Source organism: Varroa destructor, unplaced genomic scaffold (assembly GCF_002443255.2).
Source record: "Varroa destructor unplaced genomic scaffold, Vdes_3.0 BEIS01000001.1, whole genome shotgun sequence".
In the NCBI taxonomy this organism is placed as follows: domain Eukaryota; kingdom Metazoa; phylum Arthropoda; class Arachnida; order Mesostigmata; family Varroidae; genus Varroa; species Varroa destructor.
In genome coordinates, this window is record NW_019211454.1 from 3,454,502 (window position 1) to 3,472,989 (window position 18,488).

General features: G+C 40.7%; 1 protein-coding gene across 2 annotated transcripts in view; it reads left to right on the forward strand.

The window, feature by feature from the left end:
* Positions 1 to 18,488, forward strand: part of Wdr37 (WD repeat domain 37) — an 83,121-nt gene that overhangs the window by 40,668 nt on the left and 23,965 nt on the right. For both annotated transcript variants that reach the window (XM_022790813.2, XM_022790823.2), the window contains exons 3-4: positions 12,043 to 12,113; positions 18,108 to 18,293. In XM_022790813.2, the coding sequence (XP_022646548.1) occupies positions 12,043 to 12,113; positions 18,108 to 18,293 (257 nt within the window). The remainder of the gene's footprint in view (positions 1 to 12,042; positions 12,114 to 18,107; positions 18,294 to 18,488) is intronic.

An 18,488-nucleotide genomic window follows, 5' to 3' on the forward strand; every position in this document is an offset into this window, starting at 1 on the left:
CTTAACAGCTGGATACAACTGACTGGCCACTCTCTTCCTTCAGTATGTACAAATGAAGTGTGGATGAAGTCTGTGAAGTGTTGTTTAGTGTTAATAGTTACCTGAGCTTTGTACGTCTGCCCAGCTAGGGAACACAAAATTAGCTTGCAGGACTCAATTCACCAACCACACAAAGACAAGTAGAAATAGTAAAACTAGCAAATAATAAGCTTACTTACTAAGTCTAATCTAGACTTCGAGTTCATTTTTCTTTACGGGAACATTTGACTAAAAGGCTAGAAGTTCTTTTTCGTCTTTATATTTTCTTAATCTTCTAAATTGGGCGAAGTTGACGTATTAACGGATGGGTTGGCATGATTCAGCTAACTAATGCACATTTCTTACGCGTATGAAGTATGGTCATCAATAATACAAATTTCGATATTTACCATGGTAATTCTTACCATCCCATTTCATAACTCTGATAAGTCCAGCAAGAACCACAAACTAAATAGTAAACAACCGATCGAGAGAAACCTATCGTATCTCACGTCACGGCTGATACTTTGTAATGTGAATTTTCCCTTCGCGCGGTTCGGCGGAGATTGAGGTTGATCCACTTATGCTGTAACGTCTTCCCTGGACAATTCCCGCGGTAATACCTCACAGCTTAGACCCAGGGTGATTCATTATACAAGGCCTAAAAAAACTGGAAACCAGGAGTGGGTCTGAAAAAAATGAAAAAGCAGGTAATCTGTTCCGACAGCCGAACGATATTGGCGTCAACAAATGACCTACCCCTACCTATAATCATTCTGTTCCCATACGCTTCTGGAATTTTCAGAATCGACGATAATTAGCCGTATAGGATTAAAACCCAGGGGTAATTTTGTAACCCCTGCGCATATTTATTTATTGGTAGTCGTTTCGCCAATACTCAATACGTTTTACTTTTTTTAAAAAGAATGATGTACTAGATTACAAATACCAAATCAGTTTTATTGGCTGTGCCGTTGGATTTGTAAGTGAATGCTGAACTGTTTTAACTGTTTTTGTATAATTATGTCCACAAGCGTACACGTAGACGCAATTCTTAGGTGTTTTACTATAAAGGAATTAAAATTCGAACCCATATGTTGTATATTATTATGTAACTTACACAAGTTACATACTGTTCTATGCAGACGAAAACAAAAAAAATGTAATGGTAGAAAATATATGTTTGCAAACACCTCGATGGTGCTGATTCCTAGAATCTAATGCTGAATGGCCTCGTATCCATTAGATAAATAACATAATTATATGAGGGTTCTCGAACTCCAGTTTTATCGACAATACCTCAGATAGCAGTGGAGCACGCAGATCTATTCGTATGGCCCTCCGAATTCCTTACATCATATACAAATTTATTATCTTTTAAATAATAAATGGTTTTATATAAAAACCAGAAACTCTTCTAATAGGTTATGTAATACAAAGTTGACTTAGATCAAATAAAACATTATTCTACTCTATAATTCTATTTCCATTAGCATGATTTATTATATTATCACTACATTTGAAACACAGTAGATTTATTATTTTTTACACGGATACTTGACGTGAAGTTGTGCGCGGATGACTTGTGTCGGATTCCATCCCAAACTTACGTGTTGCCAAGGGATCATTCATAGCACGGGGGTAATCTGATGACACAGACAATGTTCACATAAAGTTGTGCTCCGATACCGTTTCTCATTGTGCCGGCTGGATCGGAGATCTGTACGGAACAACAAACTGCTGAGAGAGGCGGATGTTCCACGCGGGAAACAACAACAAGTGTCGGATCAAGACTTCGACCATATATTGAAACGGGTCGACTTTCCTAAATGTCGTCCTATCCACGTCCTGCTAGGACGTTAGGATTTGTATTTGCATATTACCGAAATCGCAGCTATTCACATTATGAGTAGAGTCGGTCAGTATTAGGGGAGTATATGGTTAAGTAATGGCCTATTTTACTGCTGTTTTCAAAACATGTATGTCCATTGAGATGTGGTTCTTGCAAACCTTCTGCGATTCGAAGCATAAATAGACAGAAGAACGCTGACGCCAGCACCAGAACATTATCGATAACTATGATGAAATATCGAAAATCGAATTTCGAACATTTGCATGGATGACATTTTGTGTCATTTAATAATCACAAGATTGTCTGTGATCCGTATACCTACACTGAGTATTTCGTCGCGATTAAGAAGATACATTTTGGCTCATATCGCTCTATGCTTCCACCAATAGGTAACCTAACGCGTACTAGTTTCACGTACGTATGAGTGCCATGAAGGTGAAGGTTATAGTCGATAGTAAGGCTGGCATCGTAGGTGAATTTGGTATGGGTGACGTGTTCCAACTTGGAGATTACCGTAAAAGGTGTTTTAAGGACAGTCTTTCTAAAAGGTTTCGTATTTGCACGGCAAAGCTGGTGGCTAATAATAAAATTGGAACAAGAAAAAAGAACTGTCTGCAATTGCTACCATGGCGTTATTACTATTAATATTACATTTATTATTATTCATAGATTGCTAAAGGCCTAATTTAGAGAAAAGAAAAAATGTTTTCTAGGAAACTAAAAAATAAATAAATAAACAGTTTTGCACGAAAGCATGAAAGTTGCGTCGCAATGAGGTTCAGCACACAACTCACGGTTTACCTAACAGTGAAGTCCAAAGGGCTCCAACTATGAGGCATTCTAGGCCGAGTTCGACCGAGCAGCCTAAGCTTATTCAAGCTGAGCTCCTATATGTGCATAAAAAACATCGTTTTTCTGTAGCAAAAATATTAACATCTATAACTTGCGTCTAGGTAATTGTTGAATGTACCGATTAATAGTTGCTTACGACGTTTGTCACCAGTAGAACGAAACGTCGCATAAAACTCGTGGCCACTTTCGTGTTGAGTGCTGTCCAGCTATCATCGCTTCCACTGTTCCCAGGCCATTTTTATGGTAACTTTCAGCGTTTCCGTTCTTTTTGAAGTAAAATCAAATTCGAACCCGTACCCTTAGGCAATTCACACCACATTGTGCAAGGACAACAAACAAAACCTCTACACAGCAAATTGACTATGATGCCACTATACTTATATCTCCCGTGGCCGGCAGCCGTTCATTTTGGGCTCCAGTCGAGCAGCTTCAGGGAACTGTATCGAGGTAACAAGTTGCGGCTATGATGGCGGTAGCAGCAGCAGTTATTAAGTTACGTGAAAAACTACCTTCCACGTCACCATAACAATACAGGGTGCCGAATACGTCGGAGGACTGATGAGTGCGTCATGTTCGCTATAAACTGAGCGACAAACACGAAATTTAGGCATTTTAAGGGAGCTAGAGAAGTGGCCAAGGCCCTTTTTGAGACGCTTTTTGTTCGCTTTCGAGGCGCTGGTTAGAATTCGCATCGTTATTGTTGCTCTTGGGAGTGGGAGCCATGTGTTCTTGGTGTGAATTTTCAACTGACACGTAAGTTCGTAACTTTGTTGGACAATGTACGTATCCATTGAACTTTGTTAGCTGAATTAATAATCCTTTTATAATTACGCCACAATAAGTACACTGTGATGGGCATGATAACCATTGTTCAATTTTATTATAATTTATTATGAAATGAACAGTTTCATACGCCTAACAGCTTGCTCGTGAACTATTCCTATAACCCTAATTTGACCCAGAATCGACGATGACCATTGAAATGAAGTAAACTTTAGTTGTTTATAACAGGTAATAAATAATGGGGCGACTGTAAAAGGTTTGGTAAGTTGTTATTATCATTAGCGAACACAATATATCTATCTAATATCGCAAACAGTACCTACTCGAACTGGATCTCATTTTGCTCTGGGGTTCGTACATTTCAAATTGCATTCGGAGGCCATTTTCGACCTCTTATACTGCGCTATAAATGATGCCATCATCGCCGAATAGGCAAAACTGCCGGGTGATGGTGAAATTTCTATCCTAAATCCCTGGATGAACGTGTTCTGGCATTGATGATATTAACGTTTCTGTTTCGGCTTGGTAGTTTACCTATGCAAAACTATTCAGGAATCAAGTTCTTTTGTTGCTGATGGGCGAACAGAGCTCGGATAAACAGCAAAAATCGCCATAGAGGGATTTATTTGCTGTGAAAGATGGCGCTGTCCAGCGGAAGCCTCAGCCGACTTTGTCGCCCGCAAGCATAGATACACGTTTATGAAGTCCCCTCAATTTTGCTTCATTTGTCATACATTTACGAATTGTTGCGATGCATAAGTGCGATCTAATGCCATTAGAAATGCACACGCAGCTCTTCGTGCTTTTTTTATGAGATCAGAAGACCTCCTATGTCTTTCTCATAGTATTGGATACGGTGGATCGTTTACCTGTAAAGTTCGAATCCACACCGTAGATTCGTTACGTATTTCTTGTGCATGGACATCATAACTTCAGAACAAGCTTAACAGACTTCTTATTCGTAACTCACTTGCTTCTAAACGACTTCAACGAGAATAATCTTTTCACGAAAATTTCGAAATAGTTCTAGGCACATCTTCGCAGTAAATAATAAGATCGCTTGATTCATCTGCATATCTGGTATCCAGGGCAGCATGTTCGGTAAACGGCATATTGCAATAGAAGTACGGCACAACATTAAAAATAGTAAAATATCTTGTGAGTAACGATTATTTCATCTGTCTCTCCTCTATATAGGGTACATTACGGCTGCGTTGATCACGTATTCGTTAACGAATTATTCATTCTGTATGGTCGGCTGGGAAGCTTCATCTTGTTCAGCTTGTCGCGGGCCCTGTGACGGTTTGGATAGCAAGAAGCACCAGTTTTCAGGCAGAAAAATCACGCTCCAACGAATATCAATTGTAAATGGGCATTTCATTTATAAGCTATAGAGCTCCTTTTTTCGAGTTCAATTTATGAGCCCATGTTGCGCACTGTGCTATGTTGTCACATAGGGCCTTTTGATTACGAAGAACCCGTTGAAACATTGTAATTTGGTCGTTATCAGTAAGGATGGAGGGGTGGTTTTTATGGGAGCGACTGCTGTTCCTTCTTCAAGGAAACTAAGCCGTGACCCAGATATTAAGGCGAGGTAAAACCACTAGTTTTCCAAGGGGCAACGACAAGACACCATTAATGAATGCTTAAACGACAAAAACAAGTACTATACCTTCTCTACTGCGTTTGCTATTGTAATACAGTGGAGGCATTTCTCGGAAGCCAGAAATGAGGCAGCATAGGATTCCAAACCCACACACACACATATGTATGCACATATATCATAAACGATCAGTCAGGTTCTTGTTTGTCGGGTACCGAATTTAGTGTAATGCTCTGGCCTAGTGCTGAGTATAGTCGAACGAGCACGACAAGCGCCTGAAAAATAGGACATTAGAATAAGCACGTAATTTTTCATCTAAGATTAAGCGCAATAAGTGTTATATTATTAACTGGATATCATTTAGTAACAGGTGTTTTTATACACTATACTTATTAGCCATTCATCTTGTCTGTATCATTCGATGAAATAGGTACAAATCGCTGTCTAATCTCATCTCAATAACAATAACATGTTAAAGGTGATAGATCCTAGTTGAAGTGATTTATCGTTGTTTTTTAAAAAAATAAATTATTGAAAGTCACGAAAATTGATCTTATATGATAAAAATAAGTATATTCCGAACGAGTTGTTTGCTGCATTGGAGATCATGCGAGTGAGAAGTGGCTTGTCAACGATAAAAAATGACAGTGACCAACTTCTGATGTGTGAGGTGTTATTATCGACAGGAAGTTTATTCGATAAATCTCACTCTCATATATACGGGTAAGGAAAAAAATAATAAACATTATACACAGTATCAGTTTCCGGCTAACGGGCTGACAAATGCAATAAACTGAGCCAGTAGTTTGTTTGTAAGTTCGCTTATTGTTATTCGTTTGTTAAAAGCAGACGTATATATTTTGTCATTTATAACTTATTCGAGGTTTAGTAAGACGAGGTCTTGTTTACGCTTGCTTTGGCGATCTTCTATTTGCCCATCAACGGCATAATAGGATCGTGATATTTTATAGTAAGGTGTCGCCCATGGTAGGTCAATTGCGACGGATTGGATCATGTATGGGATATTGTCACAGACGGTCGAGTGAATAGTCTGCGCGTCTCATTATACATACAAAGGTACGCGTTATTATACAACAAGCGTGTCTACCATTTAACGTTGTTACGGGATGTCGATAACGTTTCTTTCCCATTCAACACAGTCTTCCCTCGCACAGAGATGCCTATTATTCCGATATGTAGGACACGATATGCAGGCAAAAAAAAAAAAAGCTTATAAACTCAAGTGGAAGCGCATAATCCAAACGACACATAATGGTACCATATGTATCCTGATCTTGTGATATTGGTTTGTCAACCAACTGTTTAACTGCTACTACCATAGATCAATAAATTAAATTGCATATCATATAGAGTAAACTGTAAGGTCGAGGGCTTCTTATGTGGTCATCAAAGCCTCTATTGAATACCTTCGTAAAAAGCTGCTCTAATATAATATTTCTATTATATATATTTTATATTTATATATAAATCAATAATTTTATGAGTGTTTACTCATATCTAAAGACATTCACTTTTACGCATAGAAGAGTAGAAGTCTCGGCATCTGGCGTTCACCGTACTACGAAATAAAAACTTCGTATAAATCTTGTATACAATCTAACTTACATGAGTACGCTGATATTGACTCTATGCTCTGCGTGGCTGTTTTTCTGATCGTAATGCTATTGCTGTTGTATTGCCTGTTACACGTGTCACGTTTTCCTCCGACCGCTAAACCCGCGCTGTCGCTTCTGCTTCCTTTCGAACGTACTGAATCCTAAGCTTTTTCTGGGAGTTTTCTTGGTTCTTTGTTTCACCGAGGCTTTTATTTGTCCTTACATTTGGCCGTATGAACAAAGCGCCCGTGCCGTGTATTAGTTCGTCTCTAGTTAGGCCTTAGCTCTAACCAGTTTTGATCTATGTTAGTTTCGCTGGCCATTCAACTACAAGTAAGCAGGACAAGTCTACCGGTAGACTCACTCACGCAGATCTTGACGCTAAGAAAGGCGTTCATGTGACTCGATTCGCATGTCAGCAGCAGCAGGAACACAAACCTACTTTAGAAAGGTCTAGGTGGCCCAGACTAGACTGCCGGAAAGCGACTGCTTCTTGCGCTACGATACACTGGCATCTTGGAGGTCGGTCGACCTGTCTTGCTTACATAATAGAGCACCGCAAGCTTACAGAAAATGGTATTGACGGCAACTATCCGAAATGATAGAAATTGCAAGGAGAAAGAAGCCAGCTCGGCGGCATAGAGAGCTATAATCTCGGGTCTGATACAGTTTGAAAATCTTCAGTTTTTGTCTGATACTTCGGCTCCTGTTGAGGCTGTCTGCACGGGAAAACTCGCAGAAAGTAGAAGGTTCTTTATTGGACAGCCGTTACTTCATTGTTGTTCGGTCAGCTCGGATTCGAAATCGTAGGCAACTAACCATTTGTTACATATCTTAAAGCGTCTTACTAGAAAAAAAGCTCTGACTTAATCAACTACGCATCGAGTTCGTCTGATCAAATGAAATCGGTGTTTTTCCCTTGCGTTCAGTTACCTTCTAGGTTTACTTCAGAAGCTCATAGGAGCCCATATGATTTCGAAGTTGCACAACAGCTTCGATAGGGAAATTTTCTCGTCGTATCGAAGGCACTGAGGACAGACTTCAAAGAAAAGCGCTACGAGGAACACTGGCTCATTAATAGCGCTAATGGCTACCGAGGCTTACTGATACTATACAGCCCTTTTACTGCTGTTAGTTGCAGCTGAGTTTGTTTTTTAAAAGACACAAGACAAACTTTCGTGATATTGTGAGAATAAACTTATTATGATATGACAGATTTTCGTAATATTGTCTGAGCTTATTAATTGCCACTTTGCCATAGATCCAAACGGCCTTTACAAATAAGACATTTGTAGTGCTACCACCCGAAATTATATTTTCTATTCAGATTCTAACTTTACGGTTCTAGCTTCTGTCGAAAATATCATTGAAATTCTTCCATAGACGTTGTGCAAAACTGATATCAGCTCCAAAGTTAAACACCATGTACATACAGGACAGAAGCGCTCAAAAAACGTGTAATTTTTCAGCTCTTCCTATACGTTTATCTTATTGACTCTCGACTCATCTTTTCCTTTGGACTAATAATTTACTACCTAAAAAACAATTTTTCCTGTTTAAGCACTAAGTAGAAGTAAACGTTTGTGTACCTGCCGTACTTTATTGATACTGACGCTATACCACTGCCTCGTAACCCGGGCATGGAGAGCGAGATCCGTTCGAACAACGAATAAGGTCTCATTAATGGCTAACATGGGGTTATGATGCATAGTGGCGGGTGACAGGCAAACGTGGACGAACGTGCGAGTCCTGCTGGTTGGCCGATGCATCCCTCTGGCTACCAGACACAATGTATATATTGGACGCCCGCGAGCACTAGCAGCAGCGTAGTTCTGCACGAACGAGTCTAACGAAAAGATAGTGATCTCGGACATTTACCTCCATGGGTTAGATTCGGGAGGTCTCTTATCGCTAGTTTCCGGTTCTCGGTCTTTTAGGTATATGCTCCTGGAGGCAGCTCAGTCTGCTCGTCACTGTCAACTGCTATCTGGATGAAGAGCGCCTTTGAGAGAGATGAAGACGTCACCTCTACTCCTACCCCACCTGAATCGAAAGATTCCCAGATTCGATGGCCATACATTGCCATTTGCGTTGCCAATCTAGGCACCTTTCATTCCAATCTGTTCGCTCTCCCTCTTTCTCTTTCTGAGTAACTCAGACGATGAACGTACATGCGTACTGGGCTGTTCTTACGCATCCCCATTGTACGTGGCTGAAAACTGCAGCCAAATGCCTGATTACACCTAGCTTTCTTGCCATGCCTAACAGAACCGGGACTAAATATGGATCCGTCGTGGGACGGCAAGGGTGGATTTGTTTGTTCGTATATAGAACGGGAAACAATAGAGCAACGATGTTGTAGACCAGCATTATTAACACTTCCATTTACAGTAACAAAATATGTTGATAAAATAACAAAGCGATCAGTGCAGATCAGCTGATGTCGAAGGGTCTGTATGAGATTGCTAGTGAGTCGGGATGTCAAAGTGGCCGTCTTTCGGGGAATCACTAATGGAATGTATCGGTCTGAGGAAGTTTCATGACAAACTTAATCTGGCCTTTCAATGTAACCCCAGTTACCACAGTCGTATGGGTTGGATGGAGCACCGTTTCGTTGATTCAAAGTCTAAAATTTGTATTGGAGAAGGGTCTGGTCACGTATCTATCCATTCCCAAGGGCGTGATGGAGCTAGGACACTCCCTGACTGTATTTAGAATGAGAAAAAGAGTCTAGAAAGAACTCGTTGGATTGTGGGCCTACCTATACCAGACGCGATGCGCTTTAGGTATAAAGTAGCAGCCCCTAGAGTCCCATACTGCTGGATCGACTGAGAGGAAAAAGATTGTTATGATGTTTATGCTAGATTCGTTGTGGGACTATAAAAGTCTGCTGCTGGATTTCGGCTTCTTTAGATATAAGATGATGAGCTTATAAGAGCCATATAAGACGAGGAGCTTTATGCACATATATCTATATGTGCATATAAAAGTACACGCACGTCCTACCTGGAGAAATGACGACGGCCTAACTACACGGTGCAGCGTTCAGCAACAAGCAAGTTCTACGCGTGACTATCACAAATTAAGACTAGTTCACGAGCTGATTGCTTGCCAATGGCTTGCGCTTATTCCTCTATGTGTTTGATGATAAAATCAGCAGTACTGGCAAAATGAAGTGCCAATAAGGCTACTAACGCTAATGTGTCTGCTGCAGCTTAACTTCTCTGAATCTGTGCCCTTGTCGCTGACTAAATTGAGTGGAAGATAGCGTTAGTTGCAATATAGATCATATACTGTCATTTTCTTATTTTGCATTCTGGTGGATTTGACTAGTCCGAAAAACTCTGCCAGACACCATCCACTCTTTTCAAAAAAACTCAAACAGATAACACGCATGATAGACGTCGAAAGGCGACTTCCAATTAGAATGAACTTTGAAGATTAATAGACTTGTGGTTCGTCTACTTAGAAGGTTGATTTTTGGCTCAAACAATTGCTCAAACTTGTTCCTAATAGGGTACAATTTTTTGTTCTACAATAGGTGCAGGTTGACGTTTTTAGCAGCACCTAAACGTCTTCAGTTATATCTGACAATGGCTACAAATTTGATGAAAACAGGCGACATGCAAGTAGCAACCGATTTATTTAAAGAGAAACTTGCTTTTACAATTAGAGAATGCAAGAACTTTGCCTGAAGCGTTGTTTTATTTTTTTGTGTTATATTATACGTTTGTGTTCCCAGCATCGCATGAAATTATTTACTTTTTTGTTAATATTAGCTAGCTCTGATTACTGACAAGATAAAACATTTGTGTCATTTATCTGTTTTGTACTGATGGATTCTAAATTGCCATAGCCTATAGAGCTTATAGAAATTCTTAGATCTAAGTAGCTGCAGCTGTTTGGCTCCGAGTTCGTAGAACGAACCGCAACGCATACGACTATATTTCCTTACTACCGGGCCTAGGTAATTTTTTTGTCGACCCATTTGTGGCTACTGCGTCTAGCCAGAGCAAGCGTATGCACACTTAATAAATGCACAGCCCATGATTTATATTTCTTTTGACTTGATGTTACTACGCACCCATTTTGCCGATATACGACGACGTCACTTCAAACTGAGACAATATTGCCTTAAAAATCAATTTGTTGAATTCTATAGCAGTTAGTGAGCTGCTATACCGCTTGCCTGTCAGCGGTGTTAGGGCACGCCATACTCCCGTGTCTCACTGTCGGCTGTCGCTCGAGTTTGCCGCCGTCTAGCCGTCAGGGAGGCTCTAACTGAACGTTGATTGAAACGAATGTAAGCCTCAGTACCTGGGTTATTATACCTGCTATACCCTGTCCTCGGCCCTGCGCTATCAGGACCGCTTGTGACGTCGGTGCTATCGGGCACGCACGTCACGACATGGTGCTCTACTTACAACAACGTGTGGCCTGGCGTAGGTTTAGCAGGGTTAGGGCAGGCAAACAAGCAGGAATGAGGGACGCGCGCTACGATGGATGATGCCGTTAAGCGTGCTACGGTGGCTCGTCTGCGACTGCGCCGTCAAAAGAACCCTTCGTGGCGGACGTGAGCCTGCCGGCGGAATGACATACAGCGGAGCCAATAGTAGATAAGGTCTAGGCGAAAAACCTACTAACCGTTTGGCTTTACATACCAATGGAGGTGGGGAGAATGGCAGTCCGCCATTGATGGCTCTCACGTGTGCAAGGGTCGTCGCTCTAAATCGGGCCTCGGTACCGACGACAAGGACGACGTGCTTTCGAAAACACAAGGATTACAGTACTGTTTTTGTTGTAGCGGCAACAGTAGTATTAACAGTGGGAGCCTATCGTCTACTATAGAAGAAAACATGTCGAAACTTTTGCCTAGATGGTTTTTCCCGACATCCAGAGTGCCGTAACGCTAGCGTTAGAGGGCAGTATTGAATGGGGTGCCCCATGCATTACGAGCTTCCTGAGTGGTGGGTTCGTAGCCTCCCGGGGTTATCGACTGGAAGCTAATGCTAATGGTGGAGGATGGTTTCTAAAGAACACACATGGAAGCCGAGTCATTAAAAAAAGGACAACGGAGAAAATACCACAATGCGGCGGTCGAGGTTGTCGTGGTGATAATGATGGAAGCGGGGGCGGCTGAAGAAACTACTTGGTCTCGTGCGCAAACCACAGTTCCTAGGAACGATCGATGTATTTTCAGAAGTTTGTCCTTCTCTATCTCTCTCGCTTTCTCTATACCATTCTCTCTTTACCTGTTTTATCTTTTTTGCATTTAGATGCCCCTGGTAACACGTTCGTTCCGTCTTTTTCTTTTTCAGACGGCGACTTTACGAATTGTTCGGCTCGATTGAGAAAGAGTTCGAAAATCTGTGTGTGGAGAACGTAGCGTGTAAGTAACATCATATATGTTTCCTTATAGGTCTTTATAAACCCTTCGCAAACATTGGAATTTGCTTTATTACATTATGTATAATTATTTTTGTCTGATAAGTATATAATGTTACTGGATGTAAAAATGACTCGCTGTGGCCGCAGCGGTCGGTACAGCAGTATAATTGCCCTTTAATTCCCGTCCTGTGAGATCATCATTCCAGATTTTGCACTACCTCTGTGTTACCATCGATGACCTATGTGCAGCTATAAGTTGGAATCATCAGATGGCAAACTTGCTTCGTGTTGGAAAAGTTTGATGCAGCAATTATATTTTTATTCAGTACTTCTAGTTCTCGTGAACAAGTTTTCGAAATCCCTTCCTTTCAAGTATCGCCCCAAGAACTTAACTTTGTTAGGAGTATAGCCGGGGTGAGTTGCGTAAGACGTATCATGCGATTTTTACCAGATATCTGAAACGGCGTGCCAACGATACAAGCGATTGTTGAATCTCCTTGATTTCTTATGATTTTTTATATCCTCTGTTCCCGACTCTTAATTAATTACTGCTAATAATTCTTGCGAACGTTGAGATTTGAACTAGCGTGGCGGCACGTTTTTCAGTTACGATTATGACGATGACCGCGCACTCAGAGATGCGCATCAGTTTTTCAGACTACGCCATTTTAAACTAGCTAATGAAGTACCGAATGTAAAACACTTAAGGTATGACGCAGCGCGGTGTTATGATGTACTTTAGTGGCATAAAGATGGATATTTGTAAGGCAATTTTAAAGTACTGTTTTTTTTTCTTTTCTTGTTCCGTCCCTTTGTTCATTCTGATTTTAAATGACTCACAATCGCGTGCGGACTCACAAAGGTTCATTGCTACTTGTTTACGCTCACTCCTGGCCGTCGGAGCAAGCGGAGCTCTTCCTTTGCCAGCCATAATTGTTTCCATCGGCAAAACCCAAATCGTCTTTGGAAAATGATTGCGAATTATCTATATAATTGAGGTGGCCGTCGTCGTCCTTATGGGACATTTATGCAGTAGTGACGTGAAAATGGTACATTTTTCCCATAAATTTCTTCACGTTTTATAATATATCCAATGATCCGAATATCCATTATCAGATGTTCTATAGATAGAAATATTGCTAGCTACAGGTGCCAGTTGATATCTAAAAAAGTGTGTAGACTATTGGCAGAACTGATCATTTGTAGAGTATGGCGAAATTCACAGAATATTGCACGTAAAGTCTGCAACAAATGGGGTACACTGTTCGTTCGTTGCAATATTTTTCTTCAGAATTTTCAAGAATGGGTTGTTTTTTAATACCCGGCTTTGTGAAAATTGTGAGAAGCATTTCGGTGATTATCGAATAAATTAGAGCTTACAAAAATTATATATATATATATATATATATTGTTATTACTTATGACGGCCGTCTGGAGCTGATTTTTATTTGATGTTGCATCGTTTGCTTATTAGCGCACAAAGAAATTATAAAAACAACGAATATTTGTCATCATAGTGAGTTTGCCCTTCAATTACAATGAGAACTGGCTTTTTTTTTTTAGTATCAAATAATACTATATGTACTCACTACAACCGCCTTTGCTTGAAGTTGAATGGCAGACCGCGTAATGTTTCGTATCGTTGTTTTTCCCTGTCAAAGTCGGTCACTGATTTGTCCGTGCCGGCTTACACGAAGTCGCCAGTTTGCCGCTAGCTTTCTTGCCATACAATGAGTGTGGCTCAATAGTGAGCTATAGCTGCGATGGTTTATGGACGATGAGGTACAGTGGCACTAGCTACCTCCGTATGAAAGGCTAACTATTATTTAGTAATTCCGTTTTCTTTTACCCCAATGAATATTGGTACTATTCATTGGTATCGGAAGGAGGAGGGCGCATTTAGAGAGGGCTTGTTTTTTACACTAGAACTCTTGTGACTTTTATTTAGAGCTTTGTGTCAATGACGAACCGACTCCATAAATCTGTGTGAACAATAATGGGGAAAAAATTACCGTTGTGATGACCTGGGTTGCTTAGTCTAATTAAATCAAGCATGTCTTTCTATTTCGATTGTTTGGCTAGTTTCAACTTTGTCTTAAAGTGAGCGTACCAGAGGCAACGCACGCATCAATTGAAGGATTACAAGAATGTAGAACATTGTTTTTGGTTCAAGAGCATGCAAAAGCAGACCGTCTCCCAAAGATATAAAAAAGACGCTGTTGTTGGGTACGTCTACATGTCAGAGCTTGTCTCCCCACGGTAAATAATAAGAGAAGACCCAGGGAGCTTAATCACTTTAAGAACTACAACTGAGTAACTACCTGCTGTTATTTAGGTGTGTACTCTATTTTTTTGATCGTCCCTTCCAACGGCTGAATTAACTCTTTATAAAAAGTTACCTCGAAACGATTAGAAGTCCGCAATCATTTCTAGCGATTTCCAACCTGCAGTATAAACTGACTTGGCCATTCCAGGTCAGGATAGAAGCATTTGTAGTAATCCTCATTGCAAAAACTTCATGGAGTTACCGGACGTATTTAAATGTCGAAAACTTCTCCTCCGCGTGGCAGCTCACAGGTGTCATCCAACCTAACGTTGTATGTCCTGAAGTTGTCAAACCGAACTCTCGAAAATCCGACGTAATGCACATGTCTACATATTACCATACTACACGGATCAACATTTCTGTCGGCCCGGATAGAGGCCCGGTTAACAGAGATACAAGAAGGCTATTTGCTGCCTTAATATTACTTAATGACTAAGTGAATAAAGGATCCTTTTTTCCGTCGCAGAGGAGCCTTGAGGACCCTGTGGTTTCAAAATCATTAAAGCGAAACACACTGTTAAAACCTTTGTAGAGAGGATCCCGTTCCGCGCTACACAGGGCGACTTCCAAGCAGGGCACTGTGACCGTCACAAGAGAGCTTAGAAAGGCACCAGTGGTCCTGTGTTTTCCCCGTACTCCTTTCGTCGGATGGAAAAATTTGATGGGAGTGGGGAAAAAATCTAAAATGGGGGTGAACGAGACACGTACCCAAAGTAACAAGTCCAGCCCGTACTTACGGGGATGGCAGAATGGCTGACGCGTTAAACAGGATCTTTTAAAGCATTTGAACCGAAAACGGTACCTAAACAAAAAGAAATAAAGCATAGAACTTTATTTAATTTTTTATTAAACTCTGAAACTTTTCGACGTGAGATCTGTATTATTTAAAAGTATTAACTGTTTTTCAGCTAAAAATTGAAGTACATATTTTTTTATGATCGAAATCAAAATTAGCTTTTATAAGAAATTTTGAAGAGATTGAAACAGATAGTAGTCTGATAGTGGGAGGATACATTCAAATTTCCCATTGAACTCCGTCAATTTTTGCCGTTTAACTAAAGATGTGTACGGCCCGATATTGTTATGGTGGAAAACGACGCCTTCTTTTTTTACTAGTTTCGGTAAATTTTTTTCAATGGCCTGTTCTAATATTGTGTTAGTTATCAATTAAGCATTTCCACGATCCCTTCCTGCCTCCCCCGAGCCCCTCCCTAAACATATAGCGTGAGCTTTTTGGGCGTCAATCTGGCCTTAGCCTCACATTGCACTTTTTTTTTATTCTTTTTTAATTTACTTTCTATCAGTCGCTTCAGAAACAGCTCAACTTCGTGGTGTTTCTGTGAAGCTTTGCAGATGCAAATACAATCAAATAAGTTATCTTGCGTCAATTCGTATAACACCCAAAAATTTGCTTTTTTTTTTTTTTTTTTTAGCCAGCTTTCTTCAAATGGTTTAAAACTAGAGGTGCGTGTTTAGGATTATTTTTGGCGAAATGACGGCTACTCACGTGTTTCTTTTACTTAAATTTCGTTATAACTTCACTAACTTTTTTTTTCATCATTGGTCCATCACCCCAAGGAATATATTTCTAAGTTAGGTTATTAGGTAATTTGTTTCATATGAAAATTCAGTAAGCGAACTATCTTTTAGTCGTCCCTTTCGGTAACCCATTTTCAGCATAAAGAGCATTACTCTTTTCATGGACCCGGTCAGCACTTACGAGTTTAAGCCTTAATAAACGGATCACCTATTATTATATTATACACGTTGTTATTGATATAACGAATGTTACACGATGTTAATTATTTAATGCGTGCCTCTCTGTCTTTGGTTGCGTTGTTGAAATGTATCCGTGCTTAAATTATGACTAGACCGGCTTGTTATAGATACGGGATGGGGAAATCCTGTGGTTATGACTGTCCTGCAGTGTGCAGACAATGCAGACTAGAAACAACCATATTGATATAGACACATTTTTCTGGTATATATTCATAAATAGTAATAATTTCGTGCTGAGCGTTATGGTTATGAAGAGGTTTACTAGCAGGTCTATTTGTTTTCTATCCATTTTAAATTTATATACGGCATATAGCGCATCTGCCTTCTTCGAACCGTTAAAACCCATAGCTCGGTGTTGTTGCACACGCTATGGGCTTTGATCCTTGACGAGGAGCATAAAGCTCGGATCCCACGCATTGATATCGTAGAGCAGCGCAGTCAGATGTAACTACGGTAACTGGTCTGGGCAGGAAGGCAAAGTTCTGATCGTGAATGGTACAAGAGTGTGAAGAACCAAAATATTGGGAACCATTTTGATCGACGTACGATTTACACGAGTGCACAGATAAAAGTCTGTTGGTCGGGACAATGGCTTATCAAAGCCTTATTTGCTCTACAATATCTTTCTAGTTCCGGTTGCCATACGGCGAACCTTACGTAATTCGGAGATCGATCCATTTTCCATGAAGGTCTAGAGCAATTCTCGATTTTTCGAGAGTATTTCATAGACAGAAATCTCGTTTCTGTTTGCTAGTGGCAGAAGTCGAGTTCTGTCTGCTAGAATGTCTGCGTAGAAACTGTGCGACTACCTAAGTATTTGGGATCATGACGAGGTTCTTCAGGATGTCGAGGCCAGTCGCGCATTGACACACGGGAACACCCTTGGAGGGAAATCCCGCGTATAGAATTAGCGTCGTTCGCAAACCAACCTAATTCTAAGTCGCAGCTTTAGGGCTATCTTATAAGAGTATGATGACAACTGGTTTCAAGACAAGACGATGTTAGGAAATCGATTATAATACAACAGCTGATTCATTGCGCGACGATGTTTCCATCTGATCAAAAAAATGAGGAACGTTATGAACCTATTATTTTATACAGGGGTGGTTGCCTTCAATGATAAGTGTTGAGGGGCCACAGTTGGCTAAGCTGTATTGGAATTGGATAGCGTGACGTAGCGTGGCTTCACGCTGGGCCAACACAAAATCAACGGGCTCAACCTCCCAGAGTCGATCATCGGCAGGAGGGGGTGGTTTTCGATTAGACATTGTATTGGCATTAGTAACAAGCTAAATATCGGATAGGTATCAGTGCGCTTGACAAGATGTAATAAACTATCTCAGGCCTTGTGGACAGCAACACAGTACATCTAATGATCAGTTAGCCTAACGGTAAAATTTGTTTATTATTGAATCTGTTATACGGTCAGCTTTCAAAGGACGTACGTTAGAATTAGAGAAGAACATTACCCGGACGAACCTAGATTGCTGCGCGGCTCACTATTGAACACGCATATACAGCGGTGAACCTCAGCTGATTTTGGCCTGAACATGAAACTGTTGCTGATGTTAAAAAAATGAGTGACGTAATGACCCAGTCGTACCGTTTCGTGCTTCCCAGCCCTCGAAAAACTTTGCATCGTAAAATCAACCGAGTTTCTTTTGTGTTCTCGCAGTGCAGTAATGTCCAGCTCTTTGCGTGTTCCTTAGCGTGCAACCATGTTAGTAGACTCACAATGAGCAATTTATGCTCCTATAAAAAGAGTATTTGTGGCAAGTACCTCTATTTGCTAACCTCTTCTATATAACGTATATATGCTAACGTATTCTCATTATGCTATGTGCGGTTCCTGCCTCTGTTGTGGGCTGTGGGCTTATCTCTGCGTTATAGTACGAGACAAGGTGGAAATGTTAAGCGAGCAGCTGTTGATGGAACGTGGAGGTCCTTTATCAGGGCCGGCAAGTAGTGCAGATCGTCATCTGCGGTCGTTACAGCAACTTGCCCAGGACTCCGTCGAAACCGTTGATGGCCAGACCCAGTCAACAAAAGGCAGCAGCAATAGCAAAACCAAGCAAGGTGAGTTCTAAATGTATTCCATTTTCTGTATACATTCTAAGCTCTTGTGCTGTACCTTAGGTTGAAAATGATCTCCCGCGCGATATCCTCGACTTGTTCCTAATGGAAAAACATAGAAATGATGTTAGACCGGAAACTGCGTTCAATGTTTGCGGAAATTTTGGAAAACGTTTACTTATTAATAGGACAATTGTA